The sequence below is a fragment of the Ranitomeya variabilis genome, chromosome 4 (genome assembly GCF_051348905.1).
Source record: "Ranitomeya variabilis isolate aRanVar5 chromosome 4, aRanVar5.hap1, whole genome shotgun sequence".
In the NCBI taxonomy this organism is placed as follows: Eukaryota; Metazoa; Chordata; class Amphibia; order Anura; family Dendrobatidae; genus Ranitomeya; species Ranitomeya variabilis.
In genome coordinates this window covers 7,154,040-7,176,514 of record NC_135235.1, presented here as the reverse complement: position 1 = coordinate 7,176,514, position 22,475 = coordinate 7,154,040, and the positions used below count along the sequence as shown (strand labels likewise).

General features: G+C 51.1%; 1 protein-coding gene across 8 annotated transcripts in view; it reads right to left on the bottom strand.

The window, feature by feature from the left end:
• SHTN1 (shootin 1) overlaps positions 1–20,652 on the bottom strand; it is a 74,996-nt gene extending 54,344 nt beyond the window's left edge. Inside the window, exons 1-4 of one of the 8 annotated variants that reach the window (XM_077257900.1) lie at positions 20,494–20,652; positions 19,522–19,574; positions 14,265–14,325; positions 10,313–10,407 (exon numbers count right to left, since the gene is read on the bottom strand). In XM_077257900.1, the coding sequence (XP_077114015.1) occupies positions 10,313–10,407; positions 14,265–14,325; positions 19,522–19,574; positions 20,494–20,563 (279 nt within the window). In that variant the 5' untranslated portion in view covers positions 20,564–20,652. Of the gene's footprint in view, positions 1–10,312; positions 10,408–14,264; positions 14,326–19,521; positions 19,575–20,416; positions 20,451–20,484 lie in introns of those variants that run through there. The other 7 variants (XM_077257904.1, XM_077257905.1, XM_077257899.1 and 4 more) reach the window with 7 other exon arrangements.
• Positions 20,653–22,475: the final 1,823 nt, after the last annotated feature.

The window sequence follows — 22,475 nt, the reverse complement described above, 5'->3', positions numbered from 1 at the left end:
TGGCTCCCTAGGAAAGGGAAGAGAAGAATGGCTTCCTAGGAAAGGGAGGAGAAGAATGGCTTCCTAGGAAAGGGAAGAGAAGAATGGCTTCCTAGGAAAGGGAAGAGAAGAATGGCTCCCCAGAAAAGGGAGGAGAAGAATGGCTCCCCAAGAAAGGGGGGAGAAGAATGGCTCCCGAGAAAAGGGAGGAGAAGAATGGATTCCCAGGAAAGGGAGAAGAATGGATCCCCAAGAAAGGGAGGAGAAGAATGGCACCCCAAGAAAGGGAGGAGAAGAATGGCTCCTCAGAAAAGGGAGAAGAATTGCTTCCCAGGAAAGGAAGGAGAAGAATGGATCCCCCAAAAAAGGGGGGGGGGGAGAAGAGTGGCTCCACAGAAAGGGGAGGAGAAGAATGGCTTCCTAGGAAAGGGAAGAGAAGAATGGATTCCCAGGAAAGGGAGAAGAATGGCTCCCCAGAAAAGGGAGGAGAAGAATGGATTCCTAGGAAAGGGGGGAGAAGAATGGCTTCAGAGGAAAGGGGGGAGAATGGCTTCCCAAGAAAGGGAGGAGAAGAATGGCTCCTCAGAAAAGGGAGAAGAATTGCTTCCCAGGAAAGGAAGGAGAAGAATGGATCCTTAAGAAAGAGAGGAGAAGAATGGCTTCCCAAGAAAGGGAGGAGAAGAATGGATCCCCCAGAAAGAGAGGAGAAGAATGGCTTCCTAAGAAAGGGAGGACAAGAATGGATCCCCCAGAAAGAGAGGAGAAGAATGGCTTCCCAGGAAAGGGAGGAGAAGAATGGCTTCCCAGGAAAGGGAGGAGAAGAATGGCTCCACAGGAAAGGGAGGAAAAGAATGGCTTCCCAGGAAAGGGAGGATAGGTATATTGGGGTCTGCATAGATCCTATAATTATGGGAGATACATTTTTGACCTCGTAGTGATGGGACAGATGTGACGCATTCACTCACATTGCTGTGGGGCCACTAGAACCCCTCCAACTTAATAATGATCTGACAGATGATGCAAACCAGCTCATGTTTGATCTCTATGTAACTTCTTGTGTCCAGTGATATATTGATTCCAATGTTACTTGTCAAAGGGGGTGTACTGACTTATGCTGAGCACTGTGTAATGTCATAGGAACCAAGGACAACCATAAGACATGTCCTCCTCACATTAAACATATGGGGAAAATACTTATAACTGGAGGAGAACTGACACTTCAACTGATTTTGAAGTAAGCCTCACATTGAACATTTGGGGAAGAGAGAGAGATACTAATTAAAAGAACCTTTGAAGCACAGACCTCCTGCTTTGGACAGGAAATTAAATCACGATTTCAGCTGGGCAAAACAGACAACGAGGCCGAGATCTGTTTACATATAGGAGAAGAATGGCTTCCTAGGAAAGGGAGGAGAAGAATGGCTTCCCAGGAAAGGGAAGAGAAGAATGGCTTCCTAGGAAAGGGAGGAGAAGAATGGCTTCCCAGGAAAGGGAGGAGAAGAATGGCTCAGCAGGAAGGGAAGAGAAGAATGGCTTCCCAGGAAAGGGAGGAGAAGAATGGCTTCCTAGGAAAGGGAGAAGAATGCCTCCCCAGAAAAGGGAGGAGAAGAATGGATCCCCAGGAAAGGGAGGAGAAGAATGGATCCCCAAGAAAAAGAGGAGAAGAATGGCTTCCTAGGAGAGGGGGGAGAAGAAGGGATTACCAGGAAAGGGAGAAGAATGGATCCCCAAGAAAGGGAGAAGAATGGCACCCCAAGAAAGAGAGAAGAATGGCTCCTCAGAAAAGGGAGGAGAAGAATTGCTTCCCAGGAAAGGAAGGAAAAGAATTGATTCCCAGGAAAGGAAGGAGAAGAATGGATCCCCCAAAAATGGGGGAGAAGAATGGCTTCCTAGGAAAGGGAAGAGAAGAATGGATTCCCAGGAAAGGGAGAAGAATGGCTCTCCAGAAAAGGGAGGAGAAGAATGGCTTCCTAGGAAAGGGGGGAGAAGAATGGCTTCCCAGAAAAGGGAGGAGAAGAATGGCTTCCTAGGAAAGGGGGGAGAAGAATAACTCCCCAGAAAAGGGAGGAGAAGAATGGCTTCCTAGGAAAGGGGGGAGAAGAATAACTCCCCAGAAAAGGGAGGAGAAGAATGGCTTGCTAGGAAAGGGAGGAGAAGAATGGCTTCCCAGGAAAGGGAGGAGAAGAATGGCTTCCCAGGAAAGGGAGGATAGGTATATTGGGGTTTGCATAGATCCTATAATTACGGGAGATACATTTTTGACCTCGTAGTGATGGGACGGATGTGACGCATTCACTCACATCGCTGTGGGGCCACTAGAACCCCTCCAACTTAATAATGATCTGACAGATGATGCAAACCAGCTCATGTTTGATCTCTATGTAATGGTAAAAGCACAATAAAAATATATAACTATCTCCTGCATGGGACCTTCGGGAGGAGGGGTGGGGGTGGGGGGGTCAAAGATATCCTGTAAGTTGAGGAAGTCATAAAATTCTAAAAGACCCAGCACAATGCACAGCCAGCCCCCACATGAGCTCATCAAGGGGGGGTAAAAAAGGGTAACAATGTTCTGAAAGGTGCAAATGGGTCTGGAAGAAACAAGGGGCTAACAAATTGAGTAATTGAAGGAACTGTCAAGTTCGGTGAATAAAGCCTGATGATATAAGATTGTTTCACAGCTAAAGGAGTTGGATACTTGACAAGGATGGATGGTGGTCTCAATGCTGAGCTATATGTGAGAATCGTACAAGATGAGTTACTTTGTACCCTCAAGTACTGTGGGTATGAAAAAGACAACATAGTGACCCAACAGGACTACAACACGAAGCATTGCAGAAGAAATGGTTCAATGACAATGAAGAAGAGGTGCTGGAATGGCGGCCAGTCTCCAGACCTCACCCAATCTAACACTATTGGGTAGAGAAAAAACTGCATACAAACCCAAGTCAGGCGACCAGTGTGCAACAACTGTGGGAACATGTAGAAAAGAGCTGAGATCACATTTCGGGAGACTCATGTTTGAATCTGATCGATGGCATGTCCAGAAGGATTCAGGAAGTGTTGAAAACCAAAGAAGGATTTATAAAATACTAACAATAATAAAACTTAAAATTTAGATTTTTAGGAGTGTCAGGAAATAGGAAGAATTTCTTATTACTTCCTCTGCCTGCATGTGCCTCTGTGTGATTTCACCTTCCCCCTCCCTCCCCTCTGCTATACAGCTGTAATGTGAGACCAGCGTGCCAGCAACCTTCACTGAGCACTTTATGGCTTTAAGCTGGGAAAGGCAGCCATAGTCCCATGTGCTCTTGTTCCTGTAGAGACTTAATAGTAAGGCATAACTCGACCCCAATCAGTCACAGAGATATGAAAGTTATACATTTGGGACGTGCGACAATAGGGCTACACGCCGGTGCGTTTTCTGAGCGCAGCGCATCGCAGGTACCGAGAGAAAGATTGCAGTTTAAGTGGGTCATATATCTACCTCGTGTTTACACATAAAGGGACCCCCATGACGTGGGGAGCATCATGATCATGCTGTAGTCTTTCTACGAGGTTCATACGCCAAGGTATGCGGGATGATGGTGTAAAAGGGGTCTACCGTGCTGGAGTACCTCTTTCAGTACCACCCCGTGTTTCAGGAGGTCCACTCTGCTTTGGCTGGAGTCTGAATGAAGGACGCTGGCTGGAATTGCTTGGTTACATGGGCGCATATCAAAGATCACTGCTTCTCCACGTATTTCCAGTGTGACAACACTTTACTCACAGGACACAGAATATATCACACAGATACAGAGGGCAGGCCAATAGAAAAACAGCAGGCCAGACATACATTACAACAGCCGCAGGGGGCCGGAGCCTGCCGATATTTACTGTGAGAATTACAAAGGTGGGGGAGGTCAGAAGGGGGATATCTTGTCCCCTCTGCCCAGGGGCGCAGCCTGTGGGCCGATGCATTAGGGACATGCATCTCACATGGAACCTATTATACATACATATAACAGCACAACATATTCTGGGTGCTGGGGGGTTCCGTAACAGATGGTTTTTCAAATCCTCAAGAAAGAGGAGTGCATTCATAGCTCGCCCCACCCCATGAGGTCATCCAGATGGAGAGACCCTTAGTTTTGAGCAAAAGTACAAAACTCAGAGGCCCAGACAAAGGGGGTCTTTTGCCGGGGATTCAGGTAGGACAGGCTGTGCAGTCTGACCTGAAGATAAGTGGGGAAGGCCCCCTCCCCCGCTACTGCATGAATGATATGAAAGAACCGTAAGTGTTTTTTTCAACTTTTTATTGTAATCGTCTGTATATACATAATCGTCTCATTTTATAATATCTTTTTACCCTTTTGTAAACACTGCCTACCTTTTTTTGGAGTAAAGTATATAAAATTACTACCTTTGCCTCTCCTTGCTCTAGAACGTACTGTCACGTCCTCTGAAGTGAATTACGCTACTAATCTGGGTTGGCTCCGGACCCGTTATTAATTAAGAAATCGAAGCTGGTGGCAGCGGATTTGTTCTGTGCGTTTGGGAGGCTTTGTAGCGACTGACGGTGTTGATAATTATTGTTCCCGCCTGAGTGGGAGCAGTTATATCGCCCTCGCTGCAGCGTGCCCATTAGCCAGTACAAAGTAAGGCAGCCTTTCTGGCGAATAATTATCCTAGGTGCAGTGGCATGTCTGACCTGAGGGTAAGGGGGGTGCCAGAGAGCTGCAAGTTCCAAACCGGGACTGGGAAGTGGGATATAGATAAATCCCCTTCAGAAAGAACTGGGCAACCAAACAACCCCGGTTCATGACTTATTGGTGTGAGTGGTGGGGATGATAAAGGTGTCCTCCCTGGGATCCCTGACAAGGAGTGTCAGGAAATATGAAGAATTTCTTATTATTTCAATTACACATAGAGGGCTCTCAGCTGCAGTTTCCCCTGCCTATATGTGCCTGTGTGCGATTTCACTCCCCCCTCCCTCTCCTCTGCTATACAGCTGTAATGTGAGAGCAGCATGCCAGCAGCCCTTCCTGAGTAGTTTATGGCCCTAAACTGAAAGTACAAAGTAGAAGCACATGGAAAAAAAAACGTTTGTCCTTGCAAACGTAAATATCTTAGCACCGATTAATGATAGAAGTGGGACAAATACATCTTTGGCATGTGCCTCAGTAGAACTACCAGCCAGTGAGTTTTCTAGGGTCCAGAACCAGCACAATCACAGAAATGTATTTCTGCTTAACCGGGTCATACTTGCACTCCATGTTTAGATAATAATAAATAAATAGAAAACAAATTTCAAAACCAGAATTATGATGGTCCCGCCATCGCTCGGCGAGGTTTCCACCCCGAGTTATGGAATTCAGTCCTTGTGGAAAGGGGAGTGCATTCCATAGTTCTGCCCGGGGGGGATGGGGACCCTTTGTTTTGGGCAAAGGTATAAAACTCAGAGGCCCAGACAAGGGGGGTCATTTGCTGGCGGATTCAGCTGCGACAGGCTGTGCAATCTGACCTGATGATTTTGGGAAGGTCCCCTCCCCCGCCGCCACATGGCTTACCACTGAATGATATGAAAGAACTGTAAGTTGATTTTCACCTTTAATCCCTGTTATTTTTGTAATTGTCTGTAAAATACAATACTTGTCTTGTCTATAAAATGTAATATCTCTGTTCCTCTTGCTCCATAAACCGCACCCCTGAAACCATACGCTACTTGTAACAAATCCCCCCTCTCCCCACACGGCGCTGCCTCCCAAAATTTACTCCTCCCCTATAGGGAGAAGCATCCCGGGACCCCCTCCCCAACAGGGTGCAGCCTCTTGTGATCCCCCCCACCACAGGGAGCAGCCTCCCAGGATCCACTCCCTCATTACAGACGCGGCCTCCCAGGATCCCCTCCCTCCTTACAGACACAGCCTCCCAGGATTCCCTCCCTCCTTACAGATGCAGCCTCCCAGGATCCCCTCCCTCATTGCAACCCATAATGAGGTCCTGGTTATGGGGGACTTTAACTACCCGGATATTAACTGGGAAACAGAAACCTGTGAAACCCATAAAGGCAACAGGTTTCTGCTAATAACCAAGAAAAATTATCTTTCACAATTGGTGCAGAATCCAACCAGAGGAGCAGCACTTTTAGACCTAATACTATCTAATAGACCTGACAGAATAACAAATCTGCAGGTGGTCGGGCATCTAGGAAATAGCGACCACAATATTGTACAGTTTCACCTGTCTTTCACTAGGGGGACTTGTCAGGGAGTCACAAAAACACTGAACTTTAGGAAGGCAAAGTTTGACCAGCTTAGAGATGCCCTTAATCTGGTAGACTGGGACAATATCCTCAGAAATAAGAATACAGATAATAAATGGAAAATGTTTAAGAACATCCTAAATAGGCACTGTAAGCGGTTTATACCTTGTGGGAATAAAAGGACTAGAAATAGGAAAAACCCAATGTGGCTAAACAAAGAAGTAAGACAGGCAATTAACAGTAAAAAGAAAGCATTGTCACTACTAAAGCAGGATGGCACCATTGAAGCTCTAAAAAACTATAGGGAGAAAAATACTTTATCTAAAAAACTAACTAAAGCTGCCAAAAAGGAAACACAGAAGCACATTGCTAAGGAGAGTAAAACTAATCCCAAACTGTTCTTCAACTATATCAATAGTAAAAGAATAAAAACTGAAAATGTAGGCCCCTTAAAAAATAGTGAGGAAAGAATGGTTGTAGATGATGAGGAAAAGGCTAACATATTAAACACCTTCTTCTCCACGGTATTCACGGTGGAAAATGAAATGCTAGGTGAAATCCCAAGAAACAATGAAAACCCTATATTAAGGGTCACCAATCTAACCCAAGAAGAGGTGTGAAACCGGCTAAATAAGATTAAAATAGATAAATCTCCGGGTCCGGATGGCATACACCCACGAGTACTAAGAGAACTAAGTAATGTAATAGATAAGCCATTATTTCTTATTTTTAGGGACTCTATAGTGACGGGGTCTGTTCCGCAGGACTGGCGCATAGCAAATGTGGTGCCAATATTCAAAAAGGGCTCTAAAAGTGAACCTGGAAATTACAGGCCAGTGAGTCTAACCTCTAGTGTTGGTAAAATATTTGAAGGGTTTCTGAAGGATGTTATTCTGGATTATCTCAATGAGAATAACTGTTTAACTCCATATCAGCATGGGTTTATGAGAAATCGCTCCTGTCACCAATCTAATCAGTTTTTATGAAGAGGTAAGCTATAGGCTGGACCACGGTGAGTCATTGGACGTGGTATATCTCGATTTTTCCAAAGCGTTTGATACCATACCGCACAAGAGGTTGGTACACAAAATGAGAATGCTTGGTCTGGGGGAAAATGTGTGTAAATGGGTTAGTAACTGGCTTACTGATAGAAAGCAGAGGGTGGTTATAAATGGTATAGTCTCTAACTGGGTCGCTGTGACCAGTGGGGACCGCAGGGGTCGGTATTGGGACCTGTTCTCTTCAACATATTCATTAATGATCTGGTAGAAGGTTTACACAGTAAAATATTGATATTTGCAGATGATACAAAACTATGTAAAGCAGTTAATACAAGAGAAGATAGTATTCTGCTACAGATGGATCTGGATAAGTTGGAAACTTGGGCTGAAAGGTGGAAGATGAGGTTTAACAATGATAAATGTAAGGTTATACACATGGGAAGAAGGAATCAATATCACCATTACACACTGAACGGGAAACCACTGGGTAAATCTGACAGGGAGAAGGACTTGGGGATCCTAGTTAATGAAACTTACCTGGAGCAGCCAGTGCCAGGCAGCAGCTGCCAAGGCAAACAGGATCATGGGGTGCATTAAAAGAGGTCTGGATACACATGATGAGAGCATTATACTGCCTCTGTATAAATCCCTAGTTAGACCGCACATGGAGTACTGTGTCCAGTTTTGGGCACCGGTGCTCAAGAAGGATATAATGGAACTAGAGAGAGTACAAAGGAGGGCAACAAAATTAATAAAGGGGATGGGAGAACTACAATACCCAGATATATTAGCGAAATTAGGATTATTTAGTCTATAAAAAAGACGACTGAGGGGCGATCTAATAACCATGTATAAGTATATAAGGGGACAATACAAATATCTCGCTGAGGATCTGTTTATACCAAGGAAGGTGACGGGCACAAGGGGGCATTCTCTGCGTCTGGAGGAGAGAAGGTTTTTCCACCAAAATAGAAGAGGATTCTTTACTGTTAGGGCAGTGAGAATCTGGAATTGCTTGCCTGAGGAGGTGGTGATGGCGAACTCAGTCGAGGGGTTCAAGAGAGGCCTGGATGTCTTCCTGGAGCAGAACAATATTGTATCATACAATTATTAGGTTCTGTAGAAGGACGTAGATCTGGGGATTTATTATGATGGAATATAGGCTGAACTGGATGGACAAATGTATTTTTTCGGCCTTACTAACTATGTAACTATGTAATTACAGACGCAGCCTCCCAGGATCCCCTATCTCATTACAGACGCAGCCTCCCAGGATCCCCTCCTGTCTCCTCCCAGGATCCTCTCCCTCCTTACAGACACGGCCTCCTAGGATTCCCTCCCTCCTTAAGACGCAGCCTCCCAGGATCTCCTCCCTCCTTACAGAGGCAGCCTCCCAGCATCCCCTCCCTCCTTACAGAGGAAGCCTCCCAGGATCCCCCTCCTTCCTTAGACACGGCCTCCTAGGATTCCATCCCTCCTTACAGACGCAGCCTCCCAGGATTCCCTCCCTCCTTACAGATGCAGCCTCTCAGGATTCCATCCCTCCTTACAGACGCAGCCTCCCAGGATTCCCTCCCTCCTTACAGACGCAGCCTCTCAGGATCCCCTCCCTCATTACAGACGCAGCCTCCCAGGATCCCCTCCTGTCTCCTCCCAGGATCCTCTCCCTCCTTACAGACACGGCCTCCTAGGATTCCCTCCCTCCTTAAGACGCAGCCTCCCAGGATCTCCTCCCTCCTTACAGAGGCAGCCTCCCAGGATCCCCTCCCACCTTACAGAGGCACCTCCCAGGATCCCCTCCCTCCTTAGACACGGCCTCCTAGGATTCCATCCCTCCTTACAGACGCAGCCTCCCAGGATCCCATCCCTCCTTACAAACGCGGCCTCCCAGGATCCCCTCCCTCCTTACAGATGCAGCCTCCCAGGATCCCCTCCCTCCTTACAGACGCGGCCTCCCAGGATCCCCTCCCTCCTTACAGACACGGCCTCCCAGGATCCCCTCCCTCCTTACAGACACGGCCTCCCTGGATCCCCTCCCTCCTTACAGACACGGCCTTCCAGGATCTCCTCCCTCCTTACAAACGCGGCCTCCCAGGATCCCCTCCCTGCTTACAGACGCAGCCTCCCAGGATCCCCTCCCTCCTTACAGACACGGCCTCCCAGGATCCCCTCCCTCCTTACAGACACGGCCTCCCTGGATCCCCTCCCTCCTTACAGACACGGCCTTCCAGGATCTCCTCCCTCCTTACAAACGCGGCCTCCCAGGATCCCCTCCCTGCTTACAGACGCAGCCTCCCAGGATCCCCTCCCTGCTTACAGACGCAGCCTCCCAGGATCCCCTCCCTCCTTACAGACACGGCCTCCCTGGATCCCCTCCCTCCTTACAGACGCAGCCTCCCGGGATCCCCTCCCTCCTTACAGACGCAGCCTCCCGGGATACCCTCCCTGCTTACAGATGCAGCCTCCCAGGATCTCCTCCCTCCTTACAGACACGGCCTCCCTGGATCCCCTCCCTCCTTACAGACACGGCCTCCCTGGATCCCCTCCCTCCTTACAGACGCGGTCTCCCAGGATCCCCTCCCTGCTTACAGACGCAGCCTCCCAGGATCCCCTCCCTCCTTACAGATGCATCCTCCCGGGATTCCTTGCCTCACACAAGGTGCAGACTCCAGAGATCCTGCACTGTTACTGGCTGCATATTATTTAGTCACCTGCGCCTTCCCACAATTCAGTGATCTAACTGCAGCCTGTTCATCCTAAACCTCCTGGTTCATGAACAGAATGAACAGTGCAGACTGACACCTGCAGACATTGCTGGTTTGCGTGTCGTTCAATGAGAAACCAGGACACTTTCCTCCGACAGCCGACTATTCCGAAACCGGAGACAGATGTGAGCGAACACATGCAAAAGACATCGCCAGGAAAAAACCTTAAGCCTGGAGATGAGCAGCAGACACCGCTGCAGACAATCATCTTATTACACCGAGCACAGGTCAGGCCCTTGTTACTACTGATGATTAGCAGACCCCAAAGCGGCAGGAGGGCGAAACACAGACCCCAGAACAACCAGAGGACAAGACATCGTCACCTTTACTGCCAAGGCCTCGGCGCTCTCCCGGCACGTCTTCTCAATCTCCAGACTGTTCTGCATGTCGCTGACCTCCTCGATGACCAAGTGCGAAACTGCAGGAGAGAAAAAGCCGTCAAATCGTACCCCAAACACCGCAGCAATACACTGGCCACATATCAGACATAGGGCCATCATCTCACACAGAGGGAACAGCTACATTCTCATATAAGGTCAGTATCATAGCAGTTATATTCTTATATAAGGGCAGTATTATAGTAGTTATATTCTTGTATATATAGGGGGCAGTATTATAGTAGTTATATTCTTGTACATAGGAGCAGTATTATAGTAGTTATATTCTTGTATATAGGAGCAGTATTATAGTAGTTATATTCTTGTACATAGGGGCAGTATTATAGTAGTTATATTCTTGTACATAGGAGCAGTATTATAGCAGTTATATTCTTGTACATAGGGGCAGTATTATAGTAGTTATATTCTTGTACATAGGAGCAGTATTATAGTAGTTATATTCTTGTACATAGGAGCAGTATTATAGTAGTTATATTCTTGTACATAGGAGCAGTATTATAGTAGTTATATTCTTGTATATAGGAGCAGTAATATAGTAGTTATATTCTTGTACATAGGAGCAGTATTATAGTAGTTATATTCTTGTACATAGGGGCAGTATTATAGTAGTTATATTCTTGTAAATAGGAGCAGTATTATAGTAGTTATATTCTTGTACATAGGAGCAGTATTATAGTAGTTATATTCTTGTACATAGGAGCAGTATTATAGTAGTTATATTCTTGTACATAGGGGCAGTATTCTAGTAGTTATATTCTTGTACATAGGAGCAGTATTATAGTAGTTATATTCTTGTACATAGGGGCAGTATTATAGTAGTTATATTCTTGTACATAGGGGCAGTATTATAGTAGTTATATTCTTGTACATAGGAGCAGTATTATAGTAGTTATAGTCTTGTACATAGGGGCAGTATTATAGTAGTTATATTCTTGCACATAGGGGCAGTATTATAGTCCCCCCCCATCCCTGAGGAGGACCCGGCTCCCCCCCAGCCCCTGAGGAGGACCCGGGGCCCCCCCCCCCCCCGAAGAGGACCCGGCACCCCCCCCCCCCCCTCGAAGAGGACCCGGCGCCCCCCCGCCCCTGAGGAGGACCCAGCGCCCCCCCCGCCCCTGAGGAGGACCTGGCGCCCCCCCCGCCCCTGAGGAGGACCTGGCGCCCCCCCCGCCCCTGAGGAGTGTTTAGGCAGGAAAATGTTTTGCTTAATATTCGTCTGTTGAAAAAAAAAAAAATAGAAACTGAAGAGTAACAGATCCAGACCCACCGACCCGACCACTATCCTCATCCCTCCACCCGCAGAGCATTAGCGGGCAGCGCTGGATTGCAGGACAGAAGTTGCCGGAGCTCCGTCACCAGGATATACACCGGGAGCACCGCGCAGGGCCGGACGTATCCTGCTTCTCTCCATAGTCCGCAGTCGGGTGTAGTCCCCCTAATCCTCGGAGGCCCCTGCTCCTTTGGGCCATCAGTGACCCCTGGTGCTGGGACCCGTCTTGTGCACAGTGATAAGTGCGGGGTGCCGGATGCCGCTTGTCCCCACAGCTGATGAGTGACCCGACGGGTGACCCCGATGCTTCGCCACTCACCCCAAACCACAATTCATTTAGGCCACTTAGCCAACAACCCTCCCCTGTGACCATCGCCTCCCGGCGGCCCCAGTCACCTCTGCCATCACTGGAGACGGCCATTGCGCTGCAGACGACGGTGAAACCGCGCGGCGCAGTAACCCCGACACCGCTCACCCCCCAATCTACAGAGCGCGGGGCCAAGCAAAACCCACTTAACTAATTAGCGGTTACAGTGAGAGTGAAAACGAGGAATCGACTCTGTGATTACAGAAGTGTCACCTCCGAGGGGCGGCTAATTACAAGCCCGGAGCGCAGCAGTCGCCATCGGGGGCCACTCAGCGAGCCCGGCCCCCAGTAAATAACACGGTAAGTGTAATTACTGGTAGACTGTAAATAAACAGCGACGGAGAGAAATCCGAGCGAGCGGCCAGACGCAGGCTGACACGTCGGGAAGTGGCAGCGTAATTGAGAGTTCCTTTCACTCGTCAAGATCGTTGCGACTGCATTTCTCAAAGGCGTCATTATGTGCGAGCGGATAATGGTATCAGCGCCGCTGCGGAGCGCTGCATTAAAGCCTGATGAGCGCTGCAGATGCCGCCGCCGGCGTTTCATCATTACTCCTAAATGGCTGTGTTTTCATCAACCTTGCCGGCTCCAATTGAAAAGAAATGATTGTCTGCTGAAAGCCCCCTCCTCCATCCAGGCGCAGTGAATAGAAGCAATTTCCAGAAAGCTATGAAATCAAGCAATGCCCTAAAAAATGCAGCTGCGGAGGATGCGGCACAAAGCGCGGCGGTGTCCGCGGACGAGGCTCATTCACACACACAAAGGCCGCGCCGCTATATCCGGATAATAGCCTTTCACACGCCGCACACAGGGGCTAACACCTCCACAGCCCCCGAGTATCCGAGACAAGATACCTCGAAAACAAGAGGCACGGCTGACAAAAGGATGAAGAGCGGCAGCGCTCAGGTACGCGCCACGAGGAGCATTATCCTGCACAAAGCGCCAGGTGGAGAGGACGACATGATTCCCATGACACTGGAGGGGCGCGTGCCGCGATCAACTGTCACCGCGCACAATGTGACCGCAGGGAGCCGACAACCGAACGCGACACGGAGCGTCCGCACGGCACCGCTCCCCAGGGACCGTGGCCGCACGGCACCGCTCCCCAGGGACCGTGGCCGCACGGCACCGCTCCCCAGGGACCGTGGCCGCACGGCACCGCTCCCCAGGGACCGTGGCCGCACGGCACCGCTCCCCAGGGACCGTGGCCGCACGGCACCGCTCCCCAGGGACCGTGCCTGCACGGCACCGCTCCCCAGGGACCGTGCCTGCACGGCACCGCTCCCCAGGGACCGTGCCTGCACGGCACCGCTCCTCAGGGACCGTGTCTGCACGGCACCGCCGCTCTCGTACCGTGTCTGCACGGCACCGCCGCTCTCGTACCGTGTCTGCACGGCACCGCCGCTCTCGTACCGTATCTGCACGGCACCGCCGCTCTCGTACCGTATCTGCACGGCACCGCCGCTCTCGTACCGTATCTGCACGGCACCGCCGCTCTCGTACCGTATCTGCACGGCACCGCCGCTCTCGTACCGTATCTGCACGGCACCGCCGCTCTCGTACCGTATCTGCACGGCACCGCCGCTCTCGTACCGTATCTGCACGGCACCGCCGCTCTCGTACCGTATCTGCACGGCACCGCCGCTCTCGTACCGTATCTGCACGGCACCGCCGCTCTCGTACGGTATCTGCACGGCACCGCCGCTCTCGTACCGTATCTGCACGGCACCGCCGCTCTCGTACCGTATCTGCACGGCACCGCCGCTCTCGTACCGTATCTGCACAGCACCGCCGCTCTCGTACCGTATCTGCACAGCACCGCCGCTCTCGTACCGTATCTGCACAGCACCGCCGCTCTCATACCGTATCTGCACAGCACCGCCGCTCTCATACAGTATCCGCACAGCACCGCCGCTCTCGTACCGTATCAGCACAGCACCGCCGCTCTCGTATCGTATCAGCACAGCACCGCCGCTCTCGTACCGTATCAGCACAGCACCGCTGCTCTCGTACCGTATCAGCACAGCTGCTCTCGTACCGTATCAGCACAGCACCGCTGCTCTCGTACCGTATCTGCACAGCACCGCTGCTCTCGTACCGTATCTGCACAGCACCGCTGCTCTCGTACCGTATCTGCACAGCACCGCTGCTCTCCTACAGTATCTGCACAGCACCGCTGCTCTCGTACCGTGAGTGCACAGATGATACAGCAGATTATCATAGGTAGAGGGTTCACTTACTTTTGCTGAATTCATCCAGCTTTTGGAGGGCCTCATCTCGTTCTTGTTTGACCTTATCAAACTGTAAAAAAAAAAAATTGAAATTGCAACATGAAAGAAGTGACGCAGAAGCGGAGAGCAACCGGCGGACGTCAGACGGACACGTCGAGATCGGGGGACGCACAGCAGCCAGAGTATATGACTACAGCAGGAAAACAAAGCATTGTTATTGGCCACAGACGGTGTATGGGGGTCACTGTACGGGGCCAATCATTGCCCCAATCGTCAGTATCATCCCCAGAATGAGCAAAACAAGCCTATGTGCACACGTTGCGGATCCGCAGCATTTTTTTCCACGCAGATTTGCACCAAAGAGTGCTCAGGCAATGTTAATCAATGGGAATCCAGAATTGGTGTGCACATGCTGCAGAAAATTCTGCACTGATTCGCAGCATTTTATTTTCCGCAGCATGTCAATTCTTTTTGCGGATCTGCAGCGTTTCTACACCTATTGACTATACATCGAGTCAGTCAAATCCGAAGCAAAACCGCAGGTGTAAAAAGGTCTGCGGATTAGCTGCGGATGTGGTGCAAAAAACGCTGCGGAAAGGAAAGAGGGAGAGCGTGCCCTCCGCGTGGGGGGCGGAGACTCCGCATGTGTCTGTCTACGGGTGTAGCCAGGCATCGTCTGATGGGACTACTACACCCATCCGGCAATGTCTCGTGTCACATATAACAGTGACAGCATGAGTCGATGATGGGACAGAAGTAGTACCACCATCTGGCGACTGTGTTCAATTGTAAAACAAGAAAAACACATTCATACTCACCAAACACCTAATTCCCCGACGCCCTCGATCTCCTGCAATAAAAATAAAATAATAAACCACCATATACCGTATATACTCGAGTATAAGCCGAGATTTTTAGCCCCATTCTTTTGGGCTGAAAGTCCCCCTCTCGATGTATACTCGAGTCATACCCAGGGGTCGGCAGGGGACGGGGGAGCGGGGGCTGTCTAATTATACTCACCTGCTCCTGGCGAGGTCCCTGCTTCCCTGGCGCTGCAGCTTCTTCCTGTACTGAGCGGTCACATGGTACCGCTCATTACAGTAATGAATATGCGGCTCCACCTCCCATAGGGGTGGAGCCTCATATTCATTACTGTAATGAGCGGTAACGGTGACCGCTCAGTACAGGAAGAAGCTGCCAGCGCCGAGGAAGCAGGGACTGCACCGCGCCAGGAGTAGGTGTTGTGAATTCTGTTCTTGGGCTCCCTCCGGTGGTTGATGGTGGTAGTGCAGTTGTCTCTGGGTTGTAATCCAGGGCAGGTGTTTCTGCTGATTGCAGCTCTACTAGGTATTTAGGTGTGCAGGATCCATTAGTCCTTGCCAGTTGCCCATTGTTCTTCGAGGGATTGCATCTCTGTCTGGCTCCTCATGCCCTGCTGTCAATTCAGCTAAGATAAGTGTCTGGTTTTTTGTCTCTGCAGCACACTTGCAGTGTGCTTTACAATTCAGTGCAATTCATTGTGTTTTTGTCCAGCTTAGACTTTGTTTGGATTTTTCAGTCATGCTAGATTCTCTGGAGATGCAGATATACCGTATTTTCCGGCGTATAAGACGACTTTTTAACCCCTAAAAATTGTCCCAAAAGTCGGGGGTCGTCTTATACGCCAGGTACGGCGAGTGCAGAGAGCGATCCTGGATGTTCCCAGGGTCTGAAGGAGAGGAAACTCTCCTTCAGGCCCTGGGATCCATATTCATGTAAAAAATAAAGAATAAAAATAAAAAATATGGATATACTCACCCCTCCGAGAAGCCTGGCTGTCACCGCTGCAAGCGTCTGCCTCCGTTCCTAAGAATTGCAGAGCGTGAAGGACCTTCGATGACGTCACGGTCAGGTGACGTCATCGAGGGTCCTTCATGCTCTGCAATTCTTAGGAACGGAGGCAGACGCTTGCAGCAGTGACAGCCAGGCTTCTCGGAGGGGTGAGTATATCCGTATTTTTTATTTTTATTCTTTATTTTTAACATGAATATGGATCCCAGGGCCTGAAGGAGAGTCTCCTCTCCTTCAGACCCTGGGAACCACACGCCGTATAAGATGACTGGGCGTATAAGATGACCCCCGTCTTATACAGCGGGCATATCCCAAATTCCATATTTTATATGGAAAAGTTGGGGGTCGTCTTATACGCCCAGTCGTCTTATACACCAGAAAATACGGTACATTCTATGTCTTTAGTTAGATGTAGAATATTTGTATTCTCTGCTGTGGATAATTTTAGGGTTTTAATACTGACCGCTTAGAATTCTGTCCTATCCTTTTCTATTTAGCTAGAAGTGCCTCTTTTGCTAAATCCTGTTTTCTGCCTGCGTGTGTCTTTCCTCTTATACTCACAGTCAATATTTGTGGGGGGCTGCCTATCCTTTGGGGTTCTGCTCTGAGGCAAGATAGAATTCCCATTTCCATCTATAGGGGTATTTAGTCCTCCGGCTGTGTCGAGGTGTCTAGGACGTGTTAGGTACATCCCATGGCTACTTCTAGTTGCGGTGTTAGTTTAGGGTTTGCGGTCAGTACAGGTACCACCTACTCCAGAGAACGTCTCATGCGGCTCCAAGGTCACCGGATCATAACAGTAGGCGAGTATAATGGGGATGGGAGCTTAGCGTTGCGCGATATTCACCTGCTCCTCGTTCCGGCGCCGCTCAGTCTTAGTTAGTGCGCGCCCTCTGCCTGAACGTCAGTGCAGAAGACGCTGAAGAAGGAGCAGCACCGGAACGAAGTCAGGTGAATATGGAAAGTGCCGGGGGCCTGAGTGACGAGAGGCGAGTATGTTTTGTTTTTGTTTTTTTTATCGCAGCAACAGCAAATGGGGCAAATGTCTGTATGGAGCACCTTATGGGGCCATAACGTTTGTGCAGCACTATACGGGGCAAGTGTCTGTATGGGGCCATAATCAACGTTTGTGCAGCAGTTTATGGGGCAAATATCTTTATGGAGCATCTTATGGGGCCATAACCAAGGTTTGTGCAGCGTTATATCGGGCAAATGTGTCTATGGAGCATCTTATGGGGCATCATAACCTTTATGGAGCATTATATGGGGCTCCCGATTCAATATGGATATTCAAAAACACTTAACCTACTGATGTCTCAATTAATTTTACTTTTATTGGTATCTATTTTTACTTTTGACATTTACGGGTAGCTGCTGCATTTCCCACCCTAGGCTTATACTCGAGTCATTAAGTTTTCCCAGTTTTTTGTGGCAAAATTAGGGGGGGGGGGGGGGGGGGGTCGGCGTACACTCGGGTCGGCTTATACTCGAGTATATACGGTACTCACCTTTCCTCTGTAGTCCATTTAATATTGAGCGTCCCACGGCGATCTCACGTGTAGAACAGGGACATCGGGGGATGCGACCGCTCTACCTAGCCTCCGGCGATACAGACAGGAGATAATCCCTCCCGCAATGTATCACTGCCCCACCAGCAGAGTACACCGGAGTTGTCTCTTGCAGCACCACTGCGTGAGAAAATTGTCACACAGCGGTAGTGCCGTAAGTGAGAGCACGAACTCCGATGAAGTCTCAGTGTATCACCAGAGCCGTGTAGAGCGCACACATCTCCTGATGTGACTGTTCTACAGGCAAGATCGTCGTGGGACGCTCGTTATTTAGAACTACGTCAGACAGGGAGTATTTGTGTTGGTTTATTTTTGCTGCAGGAGATCGGGGGATTCGGGGATTAGGCGATGCTGTAAGTATGGTTAATTAAGATTAATAAAGGACTTTATTCTGGCCGTGTCTTTATTGACCATACAACTATAGTATTAGTAATGGATAGGTGTCTTATAGACGCTTCTACATTACTAAGCCGTGGGCTTGATGTCACCGGACAATACAAAGGTGACATCAACCCCACAAATATTACCCCACTTGCCCAGCTACAGAGCAAGTGGGAAGAGCAAGGCTAAGCGCCAGAATTGGTGCATCTATAAGATACGCCATTTATGAAACAGCTGAAAGCTGATGTATTTAGCCTGGGGGGTGCCAATATACATGGCCCCTTCCCAGACTATTAATATAATAATAATCTTTATTTTTATACAGCGCTAACAGATTCTGCAGCGCTTTACAGTTTCACACACATTATCAGCCCGCAGCTGTCTGCCTAGCCTTTGCTAGTTCAATTTTTTTTAGGGTCACTGATCCCCCTTCCAGGTCTCGTCCTGTCACTGTTCCCCCCCCCCGCCCCAGGTCTCGTCCTGTCACTGTTCCCCCCCCGCCCCAGGTCTCGTCCTGTCACTGTTCCCCCCCCGCCCCAGGTCTCGTCCTGTCACTGTTCCCCCCCCGCCCCAGGTCTCGTCCTGTCACTGTTCCCCCCCCGCCCCAGGTCTCGTCCTGTCACTGTTCCCCCCCCGCCCCAGGTCTCGTCCTGTCACTGTTCCCCCCCCGCCCCAGGTCTCGTCCTGTCACTGTTCCCCCCCCGCCCCAGGTCTCGTCCTGTCACTGTTCCCCCCCCGCCCCAGGTCTCGTCCTGTCACTGTTCCCCCCCCGCCCCAGGTCTCGTCCTGTCACTGTTCCCCCCCCGCTCCAGGTCTCGTCCTGTCACTGTCCCCCCCCCCCTCCTCCCAGGTGTCATCTTGTCACTACCAGGGCCAGCACCATTGGGGTCAGCACCACCAGGGCCAGCAGCATGATGGCCATCGTCACGAAGTCCATCATCATGAGAGCCAGAACCACCAGGGACGTCGTCACGAGGGCCTGAACCACCAGGGACGTCGTCACGAGGGCCAGAACCACCAGGGACGTCGTCACGAGGGCCAGAACCACCAGGGACGTCGTCACGAGGGCCAGAACCACCAGGGACGTCGTCACGAGGGCCAGAACCACCAGGGACGTCGTCACGAGGGCCAGAACCACCAGGGACGTCGTCACGAGGGCCAGAACCACCAGGGACGTCGTCACGAGGGCCAGAACCACCAGGGACGTCGTCACGAGGGCCAGAACCACCAGGGACGTCGTCACGAGGGCCAGAACCACCAGGGACGTCGTCACGAGGGCCAGAACCACCAGGGACGTCGTCACGAGGGCCAGAACCACCAGGGACGTCGTCACGAGGGCCAGAACCACCAGGGACGTCGTCACGAGGGCCAGAACCACTCAGGTCATCCGGGGCTGCCTACTCCACCCTCCACACTGGTTATGTCAGGACCTCTCTGCACACAGGACAGGTCGCCCACAACAAGACGTCTCTGCTGCCACCGCTCACCTCGTCCTTCGTCTTCTCATTTTCATTCTTAAGTTCCTCATATTTTTCAATGGCTGAAAAAGAAGAAAAGTCAAAAAGTGAATCACAAAACAAGCGGCAGACAGCGAGAGACACCGAGAGACAGCGAGAGACAGCGAGAGACACCGAGAGACAGCGAGAGACAGCGAGAGACACCGAGAGACACCGAGAGACAGCGAGAGACAGCGAGACTCCGAGAGACAGCGAGACTGTCTCCCCCCCCACTGACCATCTCCCCCCCCCCACTGACCATCTCCCCATCTCCCCCCCCCACTGACCATCTCCCCATCTCCCCCCCCCACTGACCGTCTCCCTTGGCTGAAAAAGAAGAAAAGTCAAAAAGTGAATCACAAAACACGCGGCAGACAGCTCGAGACAGCGCGAGACAGCTCGAGAAAGGGAGACAGCTCGAGAAAGCGAGACTGTCTCCCCCCCCCACTGACCATCTCCCCCCTACTGACCGTCTCCCCCCCTCCTCACTGACCGTCTCCAGCATCTTCCCGTCCCGCCCTCGGTCATGGCTGACACCAGGGAGCAGCAGGAGCTGCAGTCTCTGCCCCTGTCCATGGTCCTGGAGACCCCCGGCCCGGAGGCCTGTCTCCCGCAGCACAGGGCGGTGGTGGCAGTGCGGCCCCCGGAGCGGGAGGCGGGGACGAGAGCGGCAGAGATGCGGCCCGGAGAGCGCACGGGAGCGCCGGGGTCACAGCCCCTCACACCCCGCTCCTTCAGGCCGGCCCTCACCCCTCACACCCCGCTCCTTCAGGCCGGCCCTCACCCCTCACACCCCGCTCCTTCAGGCCGGCCCTCACCCCTCACACCCCGCTCCTTCAGGCCGGCCCTCACCCCTCACACCCCGCTCCTTCAGGCCGGCCCTCACCCCTCATACCCCGCTCCTTCAGGCCGGCCCTCACCCCTCATACCCCGCTCCTTCAGGCCGGCCCTCACCCCTCATACCCCGCTCCTTCAGGCCGGCCAGGACCCGCAGCTCCCGGGTCTCCTCTTCTTCATCCACCGAGCGAATCATCGCGACCGAGGGCAAACTGAGCACCGGAAGTGGAGAGCGGGGGCGGGGCCAGTGTCACCTGCGCGTCCCTCCCCGCAGAGCCCCGCCCCCAGGCAGGTAACCGCTCCTCCTCCTCCTCCTGCTCCTCCTCCTCCTCCTCCACAGCGGCGCTCACTGCACGGGCCGAGGGGTCCCCGCGAGCTCCGGTGTCCGGAGAAGGAAAAAGCACAAACTTTATTCTCACAACTTTACATTACAGATCATCAGACCTACAGATGTCAGATCTCCGGATGTCAGATCTCCGGATGTCAGATCTCCGGATGTCAGATCTCCGGATGTCAGATCTCCGGATGTCAGATCTCCGGATGGCAGATCTCCGGATGTCAGATCTCCGGATGTCAGATCTCCGGATGTCAGATCTCCGGATGTCAGATCTCCAGATGTCAGATCTCCGGATGGCAGATCTCCGGATGTCAGATCTCCGGATGTCTGATCTCCTGATGTCAGATCTCCACATGTCAGATCTCCTGATGTCAGATCTCCGGATGTCAGATCTCCTGATGTCAGATCTCCGGATGGCAGATCTCCGGATGTCAGATCTCCTGATGTCAGATCTCCAGATGTCAGATCTCCGGATGTCAGATCTCCGGATGTCAGATCTCCGGATGTCAGATCTCCAGATGTCAGATCTCCAGATGGCAGATCTCCGGATGTCAGATCTCCGGATGTCTGATCTCCGGATGGCAGATCTCCTGATGTCAGATCTCCGGATGTCAGATCTCCGGATGTCAGATCTCCGGATGTCAGATCTCCGGATGTCAGATCTCCGGATGTCAGATCTCCAGATGTCAGATCTCCTGATGTCAGATCTCCAGATGTCAGATCTCCTGATGTCAGATCTCCGGATGTCTGATCTCCGGATGGCAGATCTCCTGATGTCAGATCTCCAGATGGCAGATCTCCTGATGTCAGATCTCCAGATGTCAGATCTCCTGATGTCAGATCTCCAGATGTCAGATCTCCTGATGTCAGATCTCCAGATGTCAGATCTCCTGATGTCAGATCTCCTGATGTCAGATCTCCGGATGGCAGATCTCCTGATGTCAGATCTCCACATGTCAGATCTCCTGATGTCAGATCTCCGGATGTCAGATCTCCTGATGTCAGATCTCCGGATGGCAGATCTCCGGATGTCAGATCTCCTGATGTCAGATCTCCAGATGTCAGATCTCCTGATGTCAGATCTCCTGATGTCAGATCTCCTGATGTCAGATCTCCGGATGGCAGATCTCCGGATGTCAGATCTCCACATGTCAGATCTCCACATGTCAGATCTCCACATGTCAGATCTCCTGATGTCAGATCTCCGGATGTCAGATCTCCGGATGTCAGATCTCCGGATGTCAGATCTCCGGATGTCAGATCTCCGGATGTCAGATCTCCTGATGTCAGATCTCCGGATGTCAGATCTCCGGATGTCAGATCTCCAGATGTCAGATCTCCAGATGGCAGATCTCCTGATGTCAGATCTCCGGATGTCAGATCTCCTGATGTCAGATCTCCGGATGTCAGATCTCCGGATGTCAGATCTCCGGATGTCAGATCTCCGGATGTCAGATCTCCAGATGGCAGATCTCCTGATGTCAGATCTCCGGATGTCAGATCTCCTGATGTCAGATCTCCTGATGTCAGATCTCCGGATGTCAGATCTCCGGATGTCAGATCTCCTGATGTCAGATCTCCGGATGTCAGATCTCCGGATGTCAGATCTCCGGATGTCAGATCTCCGGATGTCAGATCTCCAGATGTCAGATCTCCTGATGTCTGATCTCCGGATGGCAGATCTCCTGATGTCAGATCTCCGGATGTCAGATCTCCGGATGTCAGATCTCCTGATGTCAGATCTCCGGATGTCAGATCTCCGGATGTCAGA